General features: G+C 39.1%; 1 protein-coding gene across 26 annotated transcripts in view; it reads right to left on the minus strand.

Annotated features, from left to right (window-relative positions):
* The window catches only part of USP54 (ubiquitin specific peptidase 54), a 132,449-nt gene that overhangs the window by 18,005 nt on the left and 90,994 nt on the right, over nt 1-23,450 (minus strand). For 15 of the 26 annotated variants that reach the window (XR_009252315.1, XM_058696712.1, XM_058696715.1 and 12 more), the window contains 15 exons: nt 23,057-23,191; nt 21,350-21,463; nt 21,132-21,214; nt 20,585-20,690; nt 20,327-20,473; nt 18,858-19,007; nt 16,873-17,041; nt 15,347-15,517; nt 11,646-11,777; nt 11,093-11,473; nt 10,634-10,865; nt 8,314-8,447; nt 5,314-5,481; nt 2,742-2,876; nt 1,623-1,821 (listed from right to left, as the gene is read on the minus strand). Coding sequence is in view for 24 of the 26 variants with exons in the window: in XM_058696712.1 (XP_058552695.1) it covers nt 1,623-1,821; nt 2,742-2,876; nt 5,314-5,481; nt 8,314-8,447; nt 10,634-10,865; nt 11,093-11,473; nt 11,646-11,777; nt 15,347-15,517; nt 16,873-17,041; nt 18,858-19,007; nt 20,327-20,473; nt 20,585-20,690; nt 21,132-21,214; nt 21,350-21,463; nt 23,057-23,191 (2,456 nt within the window). In the remaining 2 variants the exon portion in view is untranslated. Of the gene's footprint in view, nt 1-1,622; nt 1,822-2,741; nt 2,877-5,313; nt 5,482-7,214; nt 7,343-8,313; nt 8,448-10,633; nt 10,866-11,092; nt 11,474-11,645; nt 11,778-15,346; nt 15,518-16,872; nt 17,042-18,857; nt 19,008-20,326; nt 20,474-20,584; nt 20,691-21,131; nt 21,215-21,349; nt 21,464-23,056; nt 23,192-23,450 lie in introns of those variants that run through there. The other 11 variants (XM_058696722.1, XM_058696719.1, XM_058696726.1 and 8 more) reach the window with 9 other exon arrangements.

Raw genomic sequence — 23,450 nt, forward strand, 5'->3', positions numbered from 1 at the left:
GGTCCTGAGAGGCAGACCAGCCCAAAGAACCAAAAGCCACATTTACAGAGTACAAGGTGATTTTGGTTCTTGGGATTACACAGAATTCAACTACTTCAAGTGTGTTTTCATAATCTGGATTTGGTTGTATTATTCACTGAGATATTTTCCCAAAGTAATACACTGTGACTCTCCAAAGATTTGGGAGTGAGACTAGGAATTAACTGCATTTACTCAGTTTCTTACTAATAGTTTTATATTTCTGACCTAAAAAACTCAGTGTTAGAAGCACTTAAATAAAACCTCAATTACTTACATCAAGTGGCATAAGTTTTCTAGAGAGAGTTTAGTTGCCTAAATTGCTTATATTCAAAACATATCTCTAATCAGATTTGCAGATCATCATTCAACTACTAGAGTACACAGTAGGAGAAAAGAAGAAGGAAGATCTCAGCTATTAGCATTAAATTTGAAAGAATACACTCTCAACTTCTGTGGGTAGAACCACCCAGTCACCCTTACAACATTATGAAGACTACGTCCTTCTACTTCCATAGGGGACCTAATGGAGTGAAACAGACCTGGATTTGAAGTCCATCCCTCTACCACTTACTAGCTGAGTAACGATGGGTACCTTATGTATTTTATCCTCCCTGAGCTTGAGTTTCCTTATCTATAAAATATCACTAAATAATAGACTAATAGTCCCTATCTCCTAAGGTTATTGTGAGAATTAAAGTGTTTAGCTTAGTACCTGGACATAGGCAAATGTTCAGAAAATGTTAGCTGCTTTTATAATATTTATATTCTGAAAACTACTCAGGCTTATTAAAAGCCAAAATTAATTTTAACTTAAACCTACATATTGTAAGTAAGAGCCAAATTCAAAGCTAAAGTGTGAAAGCTATACCAGTGGCCCTGGGGAAGTGCTGCCCATAGGAAAGCAAAACAAGGGGAATCTTTGTGTCTCTTCTCTATGGTTCAATTAGAGCAAAGAACACTGCTTTCTCTGCTTCCATGAGGGACAGAAAGCACTGAAATCTCAAAACAAATCACATGGTTTTTACTGCAACATGGAACAGTTCAGATTGCCATGTCTGAGAACATAATATGTACATATTTATTTATTATTTTTTTTTCAACGTTTTTTATTTATTTTTGGGACAGAGAGAGACAGAGCATGAACGGGGGAGGGGCAGAGAGAGAGGGAGACACAGAATCGGAAACAGGCTCCAGGCTCCGAGCCATCAGCCCAGAGCCTGACGCGGGGCTCGAACTCACTGACCGTGAGATCATGACCTGGCTGAAGTCGGACGCTTAACCGACTGCGCCACCCAGGCGCCCAATATGTACATATTTAATAATCACGTTATTACACCAGTCCAAGGACAAAGTCACCCACAGGAAATATGGACAAATGGTCTATTTATTATGCTATACTTTCTGTATCTTTCTAGGAGCTATTAAGAAAACGACTGGCAGTGGGATGAGTTTTCTGTGTGTCTAATCTGAGAAGAAAATATTTTCAGAGGACTCTTCTCTCTCATCTGTAGTCACCAAGACTAGGAGAGTTCTGACTATGGAGCACCCATGGTCATGTCCTCCCTTGGTGTCCATAAACTACAGTGGATCCCAGGCACTACCTTGTTGGCTGAGGGAGGGCCGCCCCCTGTGAAGGGGGGCAGGCTGAGAGCTGCGACGGCTGCGGCGATGATGATTGCTGCTGCTGCATGCGATCCTGCAGGCTCCGTGCTTTTCGAATACTGATTTGCAACTTCTTATCGACTAGGGCTCTGCTGTGCGTGCTAGAGCTGGCACCATGCAGGGCAAGTCTTAGTTTAGCTAAAATGCAAAAGAAAATACAGCAGAAACAGAACACAAAATACAAACAAAAATAAAAATAAAATTGAACCAAAAATGAGCAAAGATATGCAGTAAAACTCAAAATGTGCAGCAGGAATGCAAGGCATGGACCATGCACATACTGTCCAGGGTACAGAGCTGGCTCTGGCTATAAGGAACATTCATGGAAGCCATGGAGGCCAAACAGATTAATCCAAATTTAAAACAAACAAACAAATAAAAAGCTAAACTAAAATGAGTTAAGAAGATAAACTGGTGCTTCCATCTTAGAGACTGCCACTCTCATCCTTTGCAACTGACCTGTCCGACTCTGGTCTCCACACTTTGCTCCCAACTTCCCCTTCCCGACAGTCAACAGCAGAAATAAGATCCAAATCTGCATCTGTCTTTACAGAACACAGCTTCTTGTGGGTCACATTTAAGAACCAGATATAAATGCTAAGCCTTAGTCCTTCACTGTAACCTTATGGTGCAGCATACCAGGAAAGCAAGGGAAGAACATGAATCATATATGCAGTGCAAAGTCACAGGCCTGGGAAATCACAGCCAATATATTCATTTCTTCTTGCCATAAGCTCCACCTAACTAGTCAGTGACTAGAGAAAGAACAGACTAACCTCAAATCTGACGTCTAACTTGGGATAAGAAGGTAGGCATGGCTGGATAGTTCATCTACAGACTCCTGATGAGGTCATTCCAGTAAATATCCATAGGCCACATGACAGCACAGGGCACACTTAAAAATCTGAAGGGCAACGATAGCTAAAGGGTCTCAGTTTGGGAGACTGACAGTGAGGAGACATAAAAGCTGTTTTCATCCCAACTGAGCGATGACACTAATAATACCTATCTCAAAGTTAGTCAAAATTGCCATAGCTGTAGCAGTTAGAGTTACTTACAGATAGCTTCGTTACAGAGAGCCAAAGCTGCAGCACAGTCTCCCTTCTGTTCCAGATGCAGCGACTCTTCAAACACTGAATCTGCCTCTCGCAAGGACCTCTCAAAGCCGTCACTCCTCCCTGAAAGGGCCAGTACTTTTCATTTTCATTACAATTTGTTCCACCTTTTTCTATGTAGTATTGTTTCCTTTAAGGGCACATAGATCCTTGCGGCTGAGCCTTTGATCTACCCTTATTCTAACTCTCCATTGCTATGAAGAAGTCTCTGAAACACGTAGGACATCCATTTTTGCCTTAACCAACACATTGCCAAGGCCATGAAAAAGGAGTATGTCATTGTCCACCACATATTCCAACTCCAAGAGCTCTTAAGGGGGTCCCTCCAGAAAAGAACACAGTATTGTCTACAGCAGAAGGGTGGATTCTTATGCCTGGAACTGACCTGTTTCCACAGTGCAACAAGATACATCTTGCCAACCAGTGTCAGAATGCCCCAGATCTCTACAGAGACCTCTACTGCTGTGTTAAGGCAAAAGTGGCTTCACTACTCTGTGGAAAGCCATCTGTAAAATTTCTTTCCTACATCAATTCACAGTCCTCTCTGTACCACCCTCAACTGGAAAATTAGTACACCTCTTGGGCACAGGTGCTTTACAGTTCCTAACCTCAATATATCCACCAGGGCAGTTGAACAGCCTTTGTTGTTGGTTTGCAACCACATTCCTTTCATCAGCACTCCTAAGTATTTTCTTTTATCATGCTCTTGCTTGCCAAACCTACTGCAAAAGTCACTTTCCCATAGAGGGAGCATGAAATATTCCTTCCTCCCCTGAAAGCAAATGTGTACCAAAGCGGGTGCAAAAGAGTTCAAGTACAGTGCCAGATGAAAAAGCAAGTACTGCAAGGTCAACTTTTGTAAAAGAACGCTCAAGTTTATATGTCCCCTTGGCTCTTACTCACTCATAAACTGGTAGTAAGCTGTATTGTAAATTCACTCACAATGGTGAATTTTGGTGAGTTTTCACATGCTCACAAGAAAAAAAATATCAAAATGTCAGTCATTTCTCCCATAATCTCCCCATCTTCCACTTACCTCCAGCTTGACATGGTAAGAAAGGCTCTTCCATACCCCTAACATTAATTTCCTAATTCACTGTGGCCTTTGGAGAGCAATGGGAGGGCAGTGAAGTAGTAAGTTGGTTCTGAAGAACTTGGCATTCAGGTTCTATCCCACATCAAGAGATCTGATACCTACCCTCCAGGCCTAAGGTCTTCTCATAATATTTGACAATTGGATCTATATAATCTTTATGATGAGAGATGGTAGTGAGAGCCATCAAAACAAAAAAGTTTCTCTATAGATATACAGGCACACTACAATTGATCACTGTACTAGATTTTAATTCTAATCCTCTAGAATCTTAGCACTCCATTCCTTGCTCTTCCAGGAGATTCTGAATCAAAGTGTATGAAGAATTAACAATGAAATGTGGCCAGGATTCCCTCTCAACTTTCATGTACTGCCCAACTAACAAAGGAAGGAAAAAAGGTAAGGGAAGGAGATGAGTATAGAAGCATAATAACCCCAAGACCCCAGTGTAATATAGCTTGAGGACAAAAAGGGAGAGAAGACTATCCAAATGTAGGGACAGCTAAGGAACTAGGAATTTAAAACTAATTTGGAAACAGATACAATGCCTCGGGAAATATAAGGCAACAATTACCTCAAATCAAAAGACAATAGGATTAGAGGAGAAGAATGGCCCCAAATAGACCCCCAAATTAGCCCAGTGGGAAGTGGGAAGTGGTCAACAAGAAAGCAGCCACCCAAAATAGCACAGACTCCTATTCTTTGCACTATTTTAGCATAATGTTACATCTGGGGATTCTGAATAATAAGAATAATAAATTCATTTTATAGAAAGATACAAGTTCCAGGAGCCTATTTAAGGTATAACTCCTACTTTTCCTATTTTAAACTCTTATTTTGAAGACTAATCTCTTTTGGTACAAAAGGACATCCTAAAGCAGTGAAAGGAAAAAAAAGTAACTAGTGTGGGGCAGTTGGAGAAGCATCATAAAGTCCACAAAAATTGTATGAGATTGGGAAATGAATCATCAGAGGATCAAAAGGCAATCAAGCTCTGTGTTATTAGAACCTTTTTGGTAGACCCACTTGAAGCTCCAGGTGGGAAATTTCAAGAGTGTATTTCCGCTGAGCAAGTAGAATTTCCCTTATCAGTGTGGCTTACTCACTGCCCTGTTCTGCTATTCCTGAATTGTGATTAGCTTTATTTACACCTTCTACAGTAGAGATGTTCATGGGAAATATTTTTATGAATAATACTATCTCTCATCTATAGACTTTTAATAGATGAGCCCCAAATCAGTGCCTGTCTTCCAATCAACAGGCTTGTCACCTCCTACTTCAGCTAGTTCTCACTAAAATGAGTGAATTATGATAAAATACAACTTAGCTAAACAGAAGACAGGAATTTATAAGCCTGAATATTTTTTTCTTTCCTCTCTTCTCTGTCCCCATCACCCATAACCTAAAGTTCAGAACAATTACCCTGATTCTGCAGTTCATCCAAGTCCATGAAGCGACTGGGATGAGGGTTAAATCCTTTAGCTGCCTCTAATTCCTTTTCCCGTTTCCTGCGAAGTTCCTGTTCCTGGGCCCTCCTGGCCACTTCCTCCTGCAATTCATCCAGCTCGCTTTTGGAAGAGAGCTCCCCACCTGGAATACAAGCAAGGGAGAAGAGAAATTGCCACATTTCCATAACTAATATGAAGCACCTGCTGCATTTATGGCCACTGCATTGCCTTTCCTTTAGAAGTCTTTATTCATTTTGGAATTCATGTTTTGGATAGTGATTTCCATATCAGATTCAGGGTGAGACCTGGGTTATGAATTATAATGATAATGATGATAATGATAAAATATTTATTGAGTGGCTTTATAACAACAATAACAATATAACATTTGTTGAGCATTTACTATATGATGAGCACAGTTTTAAGCAATTTTACATTCATTATTTAATTATCATGACAACCTATGAAGTAGATACTATTATTGCCTACATTTTAGGAAAGAAGAAACAGACACACAAAGAATAAATAATTTGCCATGACAACGATAATAAATGATGGAGCTGAATAAAGTCAAATAGGTTGGGGCGCCTGGGTGGCTCAGTCGGTTAAGCGTCCGACTTCAGCTCAGGTCATGATCTCGCAGTTTGTGGGTTCGAGCCCCGCATCAGGCTCTGTGATGACAGCTCAGAGCCTGGAGCCTGTTTCATATTCTGTGTCTCCCTCTCTCTCTCTGACCCACCCCTGTTCATGCTCTGTCTCTCTCTGTCTCAAAAATCAATTAAAAAAATAAATAAAATAAATAAATAAATAAAGTCAAATAGGTTAAATTCATAATCCATGCTCTTAACTATTAGAGAGCATTCTCAACCATGTGCTGCCACTGATTCATTGGGAAACTTCAAGCAAGTCAACTTCTCACCCTTAATTTCTACTATCTCTTTTAAAGAGTTTATAAAATATCCAGTATAAATTCAATTTTATAAATGTTCATAGATGGAACCAAATAGATCCCAAAGGACATCCACGATATATTAAGTGAAAATTCAAGTGACAGAATAATATATATGGCTTCATTTTATTTTTTTTAACGGTAGTAATAAACTTATCCACATACTTACATAGGCATACAAAAAATGTAGAAAAACATATACCATGATGGAAACACCGGTTCCTTCAATTTGAAGAGGGAGAGGGTGGGTTACTAAATTGTTGGACTTATTTTTACTTCTGTAACTTTTTAAAAGAGTGATCAAAGTTACCAGGCAAAAATTTTTGTTCTGTGCCAAAATAAAATGATAGGATCATTGTGAGCCACAAGTATTCATGCCTTTGTATACTAAGGGTCTCCTATACAAAGAGGACAGTATGGTGTGTGAGGAATTTGTTGTAACTCCTTGCAAAATATCTTTTACCAGTGGAGGAATAATATTGGTGGATTCTATCCAAAGTAGTCCAGAATTAGGGCTATTAGAGATGTCATGAGACTCGGTCTTTAGTGACCTGAAAAGGTACTGGCTATCTAAAGAAAAGAGAAGGGGGAATAGGCTCATGCATGACCACAAGCTTCTCAAAGCAATGTTAGTCAACGTGAAATAAATTAAAATGTAGTAAGTAAAGCAAATGTATAATTTCATTAAGAAGCATGAATTTCTTCCATGGGTTTCAAATTACAACCTACTCCAGCCCAGGATTTCAGAGATACCTGCTTCTATTGGCATTGTTCTGCTCTGCCAGATGTTAGCAACCTACTGGCACTCACACCTAAAAGAATTCATGCCTTGTCATTACTGCTGCATACTTCCCTTCCAGCCACCTCTAAGAACTTTTGGTGGCTATCAAGAGAATTGGCAGTCATACCATTAAGACTGGTCTTACCTCTACAGGCTGGTACACAGTATTCTACCCACTTCTTCCTGGTAAGCTGACCACAGAACTACATCCAGAAGCTCATTAAATCAGACCATAGTTAAGGTTTCTACCCACATACTCTACTCCCAATTGATCTAACAAACCAAAAAAAGGAGGGGGGGGAGGGGATGAAGGTTGATCTATAAGTTAGACAAGTAGCTCCCAGAACTCCCTAGTTAGACACTCACCACCTTCCCTTAGCCATTGCAAAAAGTCTCTATCTGGGGAGATTGCCTATGTATCACCTCAAATTTCAGCTTTAAGTAAGTAAAGGATTTATTTTAAACCATTTAGACTGGGTCTCTACTTAAGTGGAATATGTACTGTAAGTATATATGTGTATTGTGAGAGGAATGTAAAAGGGAACTAAAACCTCTAACTACCTCAAATCTCTACCCTCAGTGTCTCACACCTGAAATTCCAGTATTCTTTTACTTTAGGCTTTGACTTTAATTTTAAAATGCTAGTTTCTCTTAGAAAAAGCATGCTTTAAACTATTTCCAGTCATTTACATTTAGTATGAAGGAGTCAGATCATCCCTTGAGAGCTCATTTTAAGAAGGAGTATGAGGACGCAAGACACACTCAAGAAGGGAAAATAGGGATACTGGACAGGATACAGAGGCAGGGATAAGGATAGGTTTAGGTTTGCTTATTCCCCAGTTTTGCCTATAGCCTTCACATCCCCCTTTGTCATCTCAACTCATAGAACTAAACACTAAGAAATCCATTCCCATGAGGCTTCCTCTACACCAAAGGCAAAAACTGGCGAACTTATTCCCGTGAGGAATGCAGGTGCTACTGACACAGTTCACCATATTTCTGTTCCTTCTTGTTCCAACAAGGGCTCTTGCCAAGGTCGAAAGAACAATCAGGAAAGCCATGATGGAGAACAAAAAGTAGATAAATCCAAAGATGGGACAGCTCAAATGCCTCCGTATTTACATAGTGATGGAAAACTTAAAGTACAACCATCCTCCAATTTCAAATGTGCTCAGGTAAGGATATTTCCCAAATAGATTTGGCAGTCAAATCCAGTCCTCCAAGTCCAGTGTCTTTCTGCTTACCCGAGAGGTGCTGATTTTTTGCCCAGCTACTCCTGGATGCTGTGGAGTCCGCCTCCAGTATGCTACTGCTGTGAGACTTTGGGATGTGACGCCAGGAAGGTGCCAACCCAGCTGATCTCTTAGCACTTGGATCCCTTCAAAAGACAAACCAGAGTCTAGTGAAAACATCAAAAGGGTGTTAACTTGCAACATTCCTAGGACTAAATTCCCTCAAAAACCAATAAAACATCAAACTAATATAAAATTGAAGTATCTGCTAAACTACCTCTGAAAGTAGTTCCCCCATCTTATCTCATCTCATTCACATTTTGTGCATCTAGCACAGTGTCTGGCAAAAAAAACCATATTCAATGAATCAATAAATATAAGCTCTCACATGGGTTGCCTTCCTCTTTCTTACACCTTTGTGGCCATCTTCTCATGTGTAAAACTCAACAGGGTCCTATGTCAAGGGATGAGCAATGGGAAAATATGAGGGTGTGATTATCACCTTTGTAGAAGACAAAATCACTCTTTTCAAAGCAGCAACACTGTTAGGAAACTTGCCTCTGTGGCAACTTAGTAGAAACAATGTATGAAGATCTAAAATTTATGGGGCTCCTGGGTGTCTCATTCTGTTGAGCATCCAACTCTTGATTTCTGCTCCGGTCACGATCCCAGGGTCATGGGATTGAGTACGCTATCAGGCTTCGTGCTGAGTGTGGAGCCTGCTTAAGATACTCTCTCTTTATCTCTTTCTCTCTCTCTCTCCCTCCCTCCTTCCTCTCTCCCTTTGCCTCTCTCCCCTCCTCGTACTCTGTCTCAAAACATAAAATAAAATAAAATTTACAAAGCAAACTGGGCCCTATGGACAAGGCACAATGAGCACTATTAAACCATCAATGTTATCTTAGAGAATTATGAATATCATTGGCTTCATAAAACACAGAATCCCTGTGACCCTTAAAAAAAATAACCTACCCTAAATGAAAGGCAAGAATAGATAACAATTGTATTTACTCTCTGATGATAGGACTACATGTTTTGATTCACTAATTCTTCCATTTTAAGTTATTTACTAAACTATTTTACATGTAATAAAGTTATCCTTCTCAAATGCCTTTGCTCCTTCTCCCAGCAGAGGGTGCTGTTGCTATAGAAAGTTGACAGAGCACCCCTATGTTTATTGCAGCATTATTTACAACAGCCAAGATAGGAAAGCAATGAATGAATAAAGAAGATGATATATATTCATATATATATATATAATGGAATATTACTCAGCCATAAAAAAGAATAAAATTTTGCCATTTGTGACAACATGGATGGACCCAGAGGGTATTATTATGCTAAGTGAAGTAAGTTAGATAAAAACAAATATAATTTCACTTACATGTGGGATCTAAAATATAAAACAAATGAACAAATAAACAAAAACAGAAACAAAAATCACAAATACAAAGAACAAACTGGTAGTTGCCAGAGGAAAGGGGGCTGGGGGAAGGGTGAAATAACCGAGGGGGGTTAAGAAGTATAAATTCCCAGGGGCGCCTGGGTGGCTCAGTCGGTTAAGCGTCTGACTTCAGCTCAGGTCACGATCTCGCGGTCCGTGAGTTCAAGCCCCGCGTCAGGCTCTGGGCTGATGGCTCAGAGCCTGGAGCCTGCTTCCGATTCTGTGTCTCCCTCTCTCTCTGCCCCTCCCCCGTTCATGCTCTGTCTCTCTCTGTCTCAAAAATAAATAAACGTTAAAAAAAAATTAAAAAAAAAAAGAAGTATAAATTCCCAGTTATAAAATAAATAAGTCACAGAGATAAAAAGTAAAGCATAGAGAATACAGTCAATAATATTGTAATAATATTCTATGGTGACAGATGGTAACTACATTTATTGTGGTGAGCATAGTGTAATATACAGAACTGTCCAATCACTATGTTGTATACCTGAAACTAATATAACATGGTACACCAACTTTATTTCAATTTTGTTTTATTTTTTTTAGGTTTTTAGTGTGGTTGTTTTTTTTAAATTTTGTTTAAATCCAAATTAGTTAATATATAGTGTGATTATGGTTTCAGGAGTAGAATTCAGTGATTCATCACTTACATATAACACCCAGTGCTCATCCCAACAAGTGCCCTTCATTAATTAATGCCCTTCACCCATTTAACCCATCCCCCCCATTTCAATTTAAAAAAAAGAAAGAAAGAAAGTTGATAAAGCACAATACTTTGCCTGCAAGATGGTAATATAGTCCTTTTCTCCATTTATTTGACTTGAAAAGCCTCTTGGTGACTCACATTGCTGCAAGGGACAATGAGGCAATTCAAAGGCCAAACAATACCTGCAGACACTGGAGCTTTCAGGCAGGGCTGCATCCAGGCTGATGGGGCTGCTGCTGTTCCTCTCACTGCTCTCATAGCCAGATTCCATTCGCTGTATTAGGCGAGGGTGCTGTTCTAAAAGGTGAGAGCCTGGCCGTGCTGGGCCCCAGGGCTTGTACTGGGGGCTTGGTCCACCAGTTTTAATGTCGTAAGCAGGTGGCTTGCTTAGTTCATCTGGCATAAATTCTTTAGCTATCCCGATCAAAGGACAAGTATGGAAAAGGAGGTAGATTTAGCATCTGCCTCAAATTAAACATAACCAACCCTCCCTCCAGCTACTCATTCACTGAACTCCTATCTCCAAAAGGCTCAACATCAGCATATAAAAATGCACCTTACTGACTCTACCAGAAAATCCAGGTTTTTTAAATACATAAGTCAACTTTATTCAAAAGCCCAATTCTTCTCTATCTCCTCACCTGAATCCTCAGAAAAGGGGCTAAGCTGGGTATAGCCACAGTGCTTCCTTTTGTCCTTACTGAAGATACTGTCAATATTCAGAGACTCCCGTTTGGGTCTCCACGTTGGACGATACTTGCTAGAAGAACTGGATTTTGACTCACTGCTGGTACTCTCTACTTCCCAGTCACGAGAATGTAAAGGCAGATTTCTAGGAGGCTTTTTGTCAGTCTGGTCTCCTCCCTTCCCCACGCAGGGAGATCCTAGGTTGGTCTGAGAAGCTAGTGATGGTCTGTTGTGAATCATATTGCTGACTGTCTCTTTAAAATCCCTTAGTCTATTGGTGCTGCTAGATGGTTTAGAGGCATTCCTAGGAGCCTGCTTCTCTTTCAGTGTTTCTCCTAAAAACACAAAGAATGAAACAAATATAAATGTTTAAAGTGATCACAGATACCTAGACCACAAAGTGTAAAAGCAAGGAAAGCCCTTTGAGCAGAATAGAAAAGCCAGTATGGACTATGACAAAGGCTGCTAGAGTGAATGAAAAAAGACAAAGAGTGCAGAGCGGCTTGCCTTCACTGTGGTACCCTGAGGCCTGTGGCTCATCGCCTTTCCTCCTAACCCGGCCAGAGTTCCTCTTGCGTTCTATCAGTGACCCTTTCTTAGATGTGAGTTTCTGATTACATTCACTATCAGTCAGGTGTCCTGAAAGAACAAGGAAATGGGGGTAAGCTGGTATCTGAAACTTACCTCCATCCTCTTGAGAACCTAGCTTCCCTTTGGGATTCACAGCAGTGCCACAAATTTGGTATACCCATGAATCAGAAGCTGTAGGGGCTAAGGCTATCTGATTTAAGTGTAGCAGGAATCTCTCAATAGATAAATGCAGAGAAGCTCAAGTATTTAATGGGAGCTTCCAAATTTATAATGTCTCCTGAACAATTACCAGTCTTGATCCTGCCCGTAGTCTCTCCCAGTGACCCAGAAGGACACATTGCTTGCTAATTTTCAAAACGTGACAGTTTTAAAGATTGTATAAAAATGTCATGTACCAATATGTTTTCATTCTCATAAATAGAAGATAGAGCTTTCCTTTTATTTAGCAACACATCAAGTAAAGCCTAATTTTTATTATACCTAGTATTATCCAAGTTGCCCCAGCCTTTGCCCACAAGAGGTCTGATTGTGGGTGGCTCCCTCTCCCCACCTCCCACTCAGTTCTAAACCTTCCTTAAATGTTAATCATTTAAAATTAGGACATTTGAACTCTGCATAATTCTCATTCCCATCCACAGTGAGTGCTTTACCAAACTTGGCTTCACCCAACGTGGCTTCACCCAGATATTACACTTCAAAATTCCTCAGTATTGATTTCTGGGAAGCCTAGAAAATACATAACTTGCCCTGCTTCACGTCCATAGGATGTAAATGTAGGAGTCTGATTTGATAACAGCAAAGGTCAGATTCTAAAGGATATAATCACCTGAACTGCTGGAAGCCAAAAGTGAATTAAGCAATTGAATTAAATTGGAAGGCAGGTTTAGAGACAATCCTCTAGGTTTTCAAATGAACCATGAACTGTTTTCATACATTAGTATATGAAAATTCTTGTACATATTCAGGTATCAGCACTGTAGTGACATGCCCATCTCTTTTCAATCAATCCCCAACGTAATCTTTTATTGCTTTATATCTGATCCTTTGCTACCTCTGGGCCCAAAAAAAAAAAGATTTAAGAAAGGAGAAAATCACTTGGAGCAACTAAATCTGCAAATGTTAAACCAATGCAAGTATGCTCCCCTACCCCAGCCATTCACAAACCTTTAACATAAACCTGACTCTGCTGGAAAATATGCCTTGTTTATCGCGTTATTTGGCTTCTCCCTGACTCACAGTTTCAGAAATATGGTCTTAAAAAAATCATACTTTGCAGTAGTCATCTACACAATAGTCATCAAAAGAAACCCAACATGAGTCTGACCAAAGCTCTAGGTCCAACTGCCAATTTATAAGAAATACAGAGAACAGAGAAACATGCTAAAGTTTAACATAGGAATACAATCAGCAAATTTTAGAACGTGGGGAATCTATAGGACAAAGTACCTAGTTGTTCAACAATAAACTGCAAGGAAAAAATGGAGGAGAAACCTATACTTTAAAAGAAACATAGGGGCGCCTGGGTGGCTCAGTCGGTTAAGCGTCCGACTTCAGCTCACGTCACGATCTCGCGGTCCGTGAGTTCGAGCCCCGCGTCGGGCTCTGGGCTGATGGCTCAGAGCCTGGAGCCTGCTTCCGATTCTGTGTCTCCCTCTCTCTCTGCCCCTCCCCCGTTCATGCTCTGTCTCAAAAATAAATAAACGTTAAAAAAAATTTTTTTTAATTAAAAAAAATAAAAAAAAGAAACATAAAAAACTTATCAATTCATCTCACTGCATAGACCTCACTTGGATCCTGAATCAAGCACACAAACCATTAAAAAATAACAACATTTATATTTGGATATTTGAACACTCAGTGGTTTTTAGGAATTATTGTTAATATTTTTTAAGTGTGATATTGATATGTTTAAAAATGATTTCTCATGTTTCAGATACACTAAATATTTAGACACATTAAAATATTTATGGAAAAAGTGATAATATCTGGAATTTTCTTCAAAATAATCCAGGAGTAGTGAGAGTAGATAGAAATACAGACAAAACTAGACTGGCCATGAGTTACAATTTTTAATTTTTTTTAATTTTATTTTACAGAGACAGTGTGTGTGAGCAGAGAAGAGGGGCAGAGAAGGAGAGAATCTTAAGCAGGCTCCACACTCAGCACTGAGTCCAATGTGGGGCTTGATCCCACAACCCTGGGATCGTACCTGAGCCAAAATCAAGAGTCGGATGCTCAACCGACTGAGCCACCCGGGCACTCCAAGCATGAGTTATAATTACTGATACTAGTCAATGAGTCCATGGAAGGGTAGTATACTATTCTGATACTTTTGAAAATGTTTAAAATTCTCTATTTAAAAAAAAAAAGGTATTTACCCAAAGAATACAAAAGTACTAATTCAAAGGGATACATGTACTCCTGCTGTTTATAGCAGCATTATCTACAATAGCCAAATTATGGAAATGGCCCAAGTGTCCATCAGCTGATGAATGGATAAAGAAGACACAGTATATATATACAATGGAATATTAGTAAGCCATAAAAAAATTGAAATCTGGCCATTTGCAATGACATGGATAGAGTTAGAGAATATTACACTAAGAGAAATAAGTCAGAGAAAGACAAATACCATATGATTTCACTCATATGTGGAATTTAAGAAACAAAACAAATGAACAAAGGGAAAAAAGAGAGAGAGAGAGAGGCAAACTATGAAACAGACTCTTAACTATAGAGAACAAACTGATGGTTACCAGAGGGGAGGTGGACGGAGGGATGGTTAAACAGGTTAATGGGGATTAAGAAGTGCACTTGTGATGGGCACCAGGTATTGTACAACAAGTGCTGAATCACTATATTGTACACCTGGAACTAATAATACACCATATGTTAACAACTGGAATTTAAATAAAAACTTAAAAAGGACCACCAATCTGAAGCCATGAACTCACTAATTCCCAAGTCTCTAGAGTATGGGCACTGTTCTGTGTATTAGGTGATAAATTTTTCATCTCATCAATCAGTCACTCACTGTTCTTTGTATGCCCTGTATTGATTTCTTCCACCAACAACAGGTACACTCTTCAATAGAAGAACAGAAAAATTCGAGAATGTTCTCCACATAGAACTCACAATAACAAACAAGCTAGCTTTCTTTCTTTGGCCTTTCTACCCTTCAGGAAGCAAGGTGATGAGCACACATCCATGCCCATAAATATGCCCCTGCTCTCAAAGCCCTTCACTTAAGATAAAGCCTGGCATGAGAACATGATGAGGTGCAAAACCATAAGGGTTTATTGGGACACTATGAGAAGCACAGGGATCAAGAATACAGCAAGGAAAAAAAAAAAAAAAAAGGCAGATTTTGGAATAAACAATCACATTAATAATCACATTACAATCATCCTTATTGATATGTTACTGTTGATAGGAAAATGTGCAATGGCACATCATCATTCGGTCAGAGTTGTATTGCTTCTTTTCATCCCACCCAATTACCCAAGTTCTCCCTTTGCATGACAAACATTTCTGACTTGCCCCAGTTTCTTTTTCTTGGGAGAATCTCTGTGCAGGAACTGAATCAGGCAAGCAGGGTCCACTGTAATACTCCCTACCTGTGTCCCGACTGCTCTGAGACGTGGAATCATTCTCCACATTATAGATGACTGTCCCCTGAGATTCAGAAGAGAAGTGACTGACCACAGACTCATGGTGGGAGTGTTTGTAGGGATAGCTCTCCGTTGAAGAATCTGTTCGAGTATCACTTGAGATGGAGGGCTCCCTCCCTGAGGGAAGGAGGAGACACATATGCCAAAGTAAGGAAAGAGAGAAGGACAGTGACAGAGAGAAGGCAAACAGCTGGATGGAAACAAAGGTCCATAAGGCAAGAACTTCCTAGAAGGAAGGGTGAGAAGGATATACCAGAGCCATTCTTCCCAACACCCAACTTCCATATTGCCCAGACACACAAAGAATTCCTCCCACTCCTGTCCCTACCTTGCTGAAGCCCTCACTTTGCCTGCCACTGTGAAAAACTGTGGGGCTTTTAGAAAACCTATGGGAAAAGTGGAAGAAAGGAAAAAGTTGTGAAAAGTAAGATCTATTTAGATGGAGAGTCCCAGGCCGACCTGACAATAACTAGTTGTTCCCCATCCCGTAATTTTTTTCCTATACTGCCAGAAATGTCACTTTGATTTTAATTGATATTGTAAACATTTTAATATATCTGAGAAATTATGTGGCTGTTACTTATACTTTAGAGTAAATGAGTTCAATCAGACTACTTTCCTCTGAACAACTCACTGAGATGAGCACAACAGTAGAAATGGGTGTTTGACGAAAGGGAGAAAAAGTAGAGCAGGCCTGAGTTGGGTACGAGGCTGGGAAGAACACCAGGTACCAAGCAGGAAGGAGGTACAAAAGGGAGGGGAAAAATTCCAAAGACAAATGTGTTCTCTTTCAAAATTATACTCAAGGACAATCCTAGATCTAGAAGACAAAAAGAATATTTCTTTTTTCTCCTTTTCAGAAATCAAGCCAAAACCATTAGGGCTATATTTCTAATATATTATAAGCCTCTATGGGCTAGGCTGAGACTTTAGCCATCAAGCTGCAAATTGTTGCTACAGGGGAACAATTTAGGCTGCAACCAACTGAATTAGAAGCAAACTGATTCACAGGCTGAGGAATACTGCTACTACACTTGACATCTTAAAACAAAAATCTCTTATCCCAAATAAAATGATTAGCTTTGTAGTAACTCATATAATTTTTTCTTGGTCTTCACAACTCAGTGAAGTCACTGTTAAGTTGCTAGTAAGAATCAGTCATCTTTACTAATACTGGAAGGTTAAACACTGAGTTTCCCTTACAAACTTATTATTTCAGTCTAAATCAACCTAATTTCCTTCTCACTTTTGAATCAGGGCCAGGTGACTTAGGCAACACATTCTTGAAGGCTGAAAGAAACAAAGCCTGGCACACTTTGGGCTTCAGCACGAGTTGGCACTTCTTTCTATCTCTAATGGATCCCCTTTCTATAAGCTAGTTATGTGCTAGGCTCATGATTAAGTATGAGTTCTAACTGTCCAGTGATCACATTGGAAGGGAGAAGGAAGAGGTAAAGAGCTAGGCTGCTCACCTGAATCTTCACTATCGTAGCAGGTCTTGCTGTATGACTGGAACTCAAGTTGGGGAGGCAGGTCCTGAGTAGACACTGGGGTACCCTGCGGGTCTGCATAAAGCAGTAGCAAAGGCTGATAATGCCCCTTGATGCATTTGGTCACCACATCCTTCCATTTCGGCCCAATCTGAACCAGAAACAATCAGAAAAATATGAGTTATACTTCATATCCACAATTCAAAACATATCTTCCTATTCTGTTTTTCTAAAGAAAATAAAAGAAATAAAAAGACAAGAATTGGGTAAAGAGACCACAAAAGAGACCTTAGACCTAAATTTCATGAGTTTTTTGTTAAGTCTGTTTTTGTTAAATCTTTTTAGAAAGCAATCAAACCTTACAAGAGATAGGAATGATGAATAAAATTACTTTCATTCCTGTGAAACAACAATTCAGTTGTGAAATATAAATAAAAGTTCTCCAAGGTGAACATGCTATGTGAGGGGACTTCAGCTGCCTTGGTGACCAATTTCTTTCACATATTAAAGCCCTGGCTTGAAATTTACAATTCTATAAATTATATAATTTTCTCCTAAATATTAAAATCACTTTTATGAATCTAAAGAGCAGGCAGAAACTCTCTCACAGACTGCTTTAGAATGAATGACATTCCATTTCAGAGTTCACACGTGACAAGACATAAATGTCAAACTGCTTAGAATAGACAGATGAACCTCAGTCTTAGCTTTGAACTGGATTCAGCACTGCCAAAGCAGTGGAAAAGAGTGACAGAAGACCATGGAAACAACAATCCAATCAAATCTCTAAACTCACCCTCTCTTAAACTTGAACCAGTCACATTCTGAGATGGTGTGCTCTGAAGAGTTGAAATAAGCATAGTGCTTATTTCATAATAGATGTTCATTAAATTTTTAACTCAGTTATTATTTTAACTAAAAAAAATATGCTTTTTTAAAAGTTTATTTATTTATTTTAGGAGAGAGAGAGCACAAATGGGGGAGGGCCAGAGAGAGAAGGAGAAAGAGAATCCCAAGCAGACTCCATGCTCAGCACAGAGCCTGACATGAATCTTGATCCCACAAACCATAAGATTATGACCTAGGCCGAAATCAAGAGTTGGATGCTTAACTGACCGAGCCACCCAGGCACCCCAACAAACATGCTTTTTATATACAAATCTTATTTAATTTCTTATAAGGCATGTATTATTTTTCAAATAAAAAGGCTAAAGCTCAAGGAATTCATATAAATCAGCCAAAATTACAACAGCAAAAAGAGATAGAGAATCAGGAAATTTGACAGAGTTTACCATTTGTGAAAGACAGGGCTAAAGGTCCACAGATTGGTGTAAATTATAGTTAGGAGTCTCCTAGCCACCAGCCTTTATCAAGAAGCTTCCTAACTCATGCAGATCCTTTAACGACTTCAGTCACAGATTCTGTGATTTAGATAGTACCAAGTTTCCAGCTTTAAATATCCTCATAGCCCTATTTTTTTCTACATGATCCCCAAAACATGTTAATCTATGATAAGGTACTTCAGGTAAGTACCAATCAGAAAACAATTTATAGCAGCCCTAACACAAAGTATTACAAGGTATTACCTAAGACACAGTATTACCATTGATAATTCAAAGTTTGAAATTCTGAAGTTCATGCTAACCTTCTAACCTAATTTGAAGCATTAAACTGTTGTCACTCAAATCAACCACTTAATAAAAAAAAAAAAAAAAAAAAAAAACCTGTCAACTATAAACATAACTGTGCTGACTGCATGGCGAGAGGATTCAGAGAAAATAACAGGAAATATATCGATCTCTGAGGAACTTGTCATCTACTGGAGAAGACTGATACTCTCATAAATTCAATAGATAGGTAAGTAAACAGACATCAAAATTATGAAAATAAACACCAAATACAAGTAATTATCCTTAGTTTTTTGTTACTGTTATCAAACACTTCAAGAAGGGCTTGAATATTCCTACCTCCTTGACATGAGCATCATCAAAATACATCCATTTGCGGATCTTTGTTTGGAAAAAGAATGTAGAATAATGTTTGCCATAGTAACAGATCATTCCTACTAAGTACAGTTCAGACTGCTTGGCCCGATCATCCGTCACTCTGAAAAACAGCTGTGGGGAAAGAAGAGAATGAAAAAAACAGTCAAATACTCAGCCCTCTCACATCAATCAATCTCTTAGCACACTCCATCATTTCTTATTAACGTACTGACTTGTTTCTCCATGCTTCATTCTAAGATTTTTCCTAGTCCATATTAATCATCAGAAATGAACCTAAAAAGACAAAATGTAGGGAAAAGCAAGACGGATAGTGGCCAGTAAACCGGTAAGGTGGTGATGTTTCTTCATAACTTACAATATTTTATTGCTGGTGCCTATTGTAAGAGGATCCAAGGAAGTAGAAAAACACAAAATAAAACAAAAACAAACACTGACGTTTCAAAAGTTACTTACCAGCTGGCACCACAAATATAAATTTCCTGCTGAGACCCTAAGGGGTAAAGAGTCCCTTAGGAAGAGCAATACCACCATGCTGATTACCAGCATTTCACTGCTGTATGTTCTAACAGATATACAAAAAATTTTTGAAGAAAAGAATGCTGCCTTGAGAAACTTATTTGAATGAGAAAATCATCATAGAAATAAAACAAAACTAGAACAGCACAGAATATGTAGACTACAGGAATTTAGAAAAAAGAGATTTAATTGTGTATAACCTACTCATGTCAGAGATTCCTTGGGCAGGAGACCTAAAATAAGATTCCAGACAGTGCATTCATTCTCAGTTGTAACTTAGTGATATTAAAGAATGACAAGGAATCTCCTTACTCACAGGACTATAAGAGAAAGAAACCAGTGAAAGGAAACCACAGAGTTTCTGGCTCTTCTCTTAAACTGAAGGAAAACCCTGCCTATACTAGGGCACGGAGCTGATAAGGTAAAAGATCCCAGGTCTGAAGTCGTTTTCCCTATTTTCTTGAATAGATGCACAGAAAACTGCTAACCTACTGAATTCTTTTCCAAGCTACTCCATTACCTTTGCAACAGACATTGGTTCCTCACTGTGAATTTTGTATTCTAAAACTCAGGTCACCAACTTTTACCCCTTCACCTCCCATAGCAGCTCTAGTCAAGACTGCTCACTTCTTTGACCTTATTACCACCTGTGGTAGACTACACCTCCCAACTCTACTTTGTATACACAAGCAATGAGTAGAGTACACAATAACTCTATAAATTGCTTGATTTTTATCAGTAGCTAAGCTCTGTCCATCCTGTCTTTCAAGACCAATTTTATCCCATTTTTTCTAAAAAGTCTACACCACCTACACCTATAAGTACATACTTATACTAGGATATAAGTATTCACTGCCCTTAAGCAATACTAAGACACAAGAACTAAGTCAGAGATAAAGGTAATTAATACTCACATCACCCAGCTTCAGGCAGGTACCCAGGCTGTGAATGACATCCTCTGCCAAGTCTGAGTGGTCCGAGTCCCATACCAGCCCAATTGTAATAATCTGTGGAGCATTCATCAACACACGGCGAATCCGAATCCTTTCTCCACAGTTACTCTGAAATACATATATAAGGTTGGTTTGAGATGTTTCCCACTGGCTCTGCCTCAGTTCCCTAATCCGAGGGCTCCCCTCTCCACTCTGAACCCCACCTCTGACTTAACTCACCGGACAGTTCCGCAGATCCCCCATGGTGCTGGCATTTTGCAGCAGCTCACCAAACATGCTTGGTGAGGGTTTTTCACGTCTTTCCAGCATACAAATAGCCTGATTGCTTCAAGGTGGGGGAATGGAAGGGTATGATGGTAGGAATTACACAGAGTTATAACTAAATCAAATAGATTACTCATGCAAACTCCTAACTCACATGTTTGATTTTCTTCCTCTGCCCACTATACCAAAGCCCCTTGTCCTGACCAGTCTCAGTGTCCCAAACACAATGAGCACCTTTGCCCATCCCCAGATCCAAAGCTCATAGAATCCCCATTTCTCCTCCCACCTTGCTGACCAGAGCTGAACCTAAGAAAGGGGGGTGGGGTGGGAGGACTGGGAAGGAAGGAAGAAGAACAAAAATTATTTTAAAATTATTGTTCTGAGTTCCTACAATATAACACCATCTTAACAATAAGGATATAAGCTATTTGGATGCTGTCAGTTGAAACTTATCACTTGAAGGAATACCTAAGGGTACAAATAGAGAACCTTTAAGACTCACCAAAGGGAAGTGGTGGAGATGTAATGTACCATCTGGATGAAAGGCAGCGGATCAGAAGTGGCACCACAGCTGGTACATACACACTGGGACCGGGGTAAAAAAGCAAAACCAAGTAACCACAGTCATTAATTGTTTTGAGACCCATCTGATAACCCACATCCCTGGATGCAGTGTTCTTGAAGAAGAAAAGAAGTGATGAAGATAGAAATAATGTTCACCTGTTCAAACAACGTCATTGCAAATTTCTGGTGGGAGATGCAGTGTTGGGCAGTACATATATCTTCTTTGGTTTCATCAGCAATGTGGAAGTGAATTCTCATCAAGAGATTTTCCTAATAAGGAAAGAATAAAAGCAGCATATCAATGATATTTAATAGAAAAATGCACAAATTTGTAGGCAGTTTACTCAGAGAAACAGTAATCCTCTTGGAAGGTAGGAATACCTCTGATTTTTTTAAAAAAAAACTGTTTAATTTGAAATAATTATAAATTCATAGGAAGTTTCAAAAAAAGTATATAAGAGGTCCATGTACCCTTCACCCAGTTTCCTCCAATGGTAACATCTTGCATAACTATAGTACACTATAAACCAAGAAATGGACATCAACACAGTCTACAGAGTTTATTTAGATTTCACCAGTTTTACATATACTTATTTGTGTGTGTAACTCTATGCAATTTTATCAGATGTATAGTCATATAACAACCACCACAATCAAGAAAGAAAATTGTTCCATCACAAGGTTCCCTTATATTATTCCTTCATAGCCTTTTCCACCCAATTCCAACCCGAACACCTAGCAACCACTAATCTGTTTTTCTATCTCTATAATTTTATTATTTTAAGAATGTTATATAAATGGGAGCATATGGTTTATAACCTTTTGATACTGTGTTTTTTTTTCTCAGCATAGTTCCCTTTAGATCCATTGAAGTTGATGTGTAAATCAGTAATTCCTTTTTATTACTGAATAGTATTCCATGGTATGGAAGTACCAAATCTTGTTTCACTATTTACCATCAAAGGCATTTGGGTTGTTTCCAGTTTGGGGCTATTATAAATAAAGATTCTATGAACATTCATGTACAGGTTTTTTATAAACATAAGTTTTAGTTTCTCTGGGATACATGTCCAAGAACACAACTACTGAACCTTATGATAATTTGCAAGTACAGTTTTTTAAAAAACTGCCAAACTGTTTTCCAGGGTGGCTATATCATTTTACATTTCCACCAGCAATATATAAGTAATCCAGTTTGTCAGGAGTACCTCTGACTTTGGTGACATTTTGCCCTGTAATAGAATATATATCACTCTTGAACTTTTTTTTAACAACAGGCAGAAACAGTCTAAAGACAGAGAGTCTTTTGAAGGTTGACTGAGAGAACCCAGAGTTCAGAAGAGTCCTCTACTAAAAGTCACTGCGAGCAATCTAGCTATCTAAATAGCACATCACGCCTGTGCTAGGGACTCAGTTATTCTGTTTAATTATCTTTAGTAAAGTAGGAGTTCACAAAGTGTGATGGTCTCCAGACCAGCAGCATCTGTATTAGCATCACCTGGAAACTTGTTAGAGCTAGATATTCTTGGGCTCTAATCTAGACCTACTGAATCAGAAATTCAATGGAGTGTGACACAGCAATTTGTATTTTAATGAGTCCTGTCTCCTTTGAAGGTGAGACCAATGTTTTATGCCATGGCAAGCACAAAACTACTGTTAAGCCCAAAGGAGAAAGAATAAACCTATTCTACAATTCCTACTGTATTAGCAGAGTCACCCTAGAGCTTTGAGAAACTAGGGAAATTCCTAGCTCTAATTGAGAGACCAGGGACAGAGTAAATACTACAGTAAAGTATCTAGTCCCTGATGGAGACCATCAACAGTCTCACCCCATATCAGAGAGGGCCAGAGGCCAACACTTACAAAGCACTCTGCAGCATCATCCATAATTCCCAGCTGGAAACGCTGTTCATCCTGGAAGGTCTTTGCCAGAGCACTGCGGAGAGTGTCAGATGGAAGCACTTTTTCACTACTACACTGAAACTGGTTAAAGATTCCCTGTAGGAAAGAGGTTAGACAAGGGAAAAAGCACAATGATGTTATTAAGCTTCTATACATCCCAATCTGTCAAGCTAGCATCTCCATGATTGTAACATTGGAACCAAACGTATTTTCCATGAGTTGATCTGCTTGCAGCTAGTACTAAAAAAGTAAAAAATCAAGTGTCAGAATAAAGGGTATAATCTGTGCTAGTAAGGATCCTTGCTCTTCCATCTGTCATAGACCACTGTCATGAGTTAATGTAATTGGGTACCTC

This window comes from Neofelis nebulosa, chromosome 13, assembly GCF_028018385.1.
Source record: "Neofelis nebulosa isolate mNeoNeb1 chromosome 13, mNeoNeb1.pri, whole genome shotgun sequence".
In the NCBI taxonomy this organism is placed as follows: domain Eukaryota; kingdom Metazoa; phylum Chordata; class Mammalia; order Carnivora; family Felidae; genus Neofelis; species Neofelis nebulosa.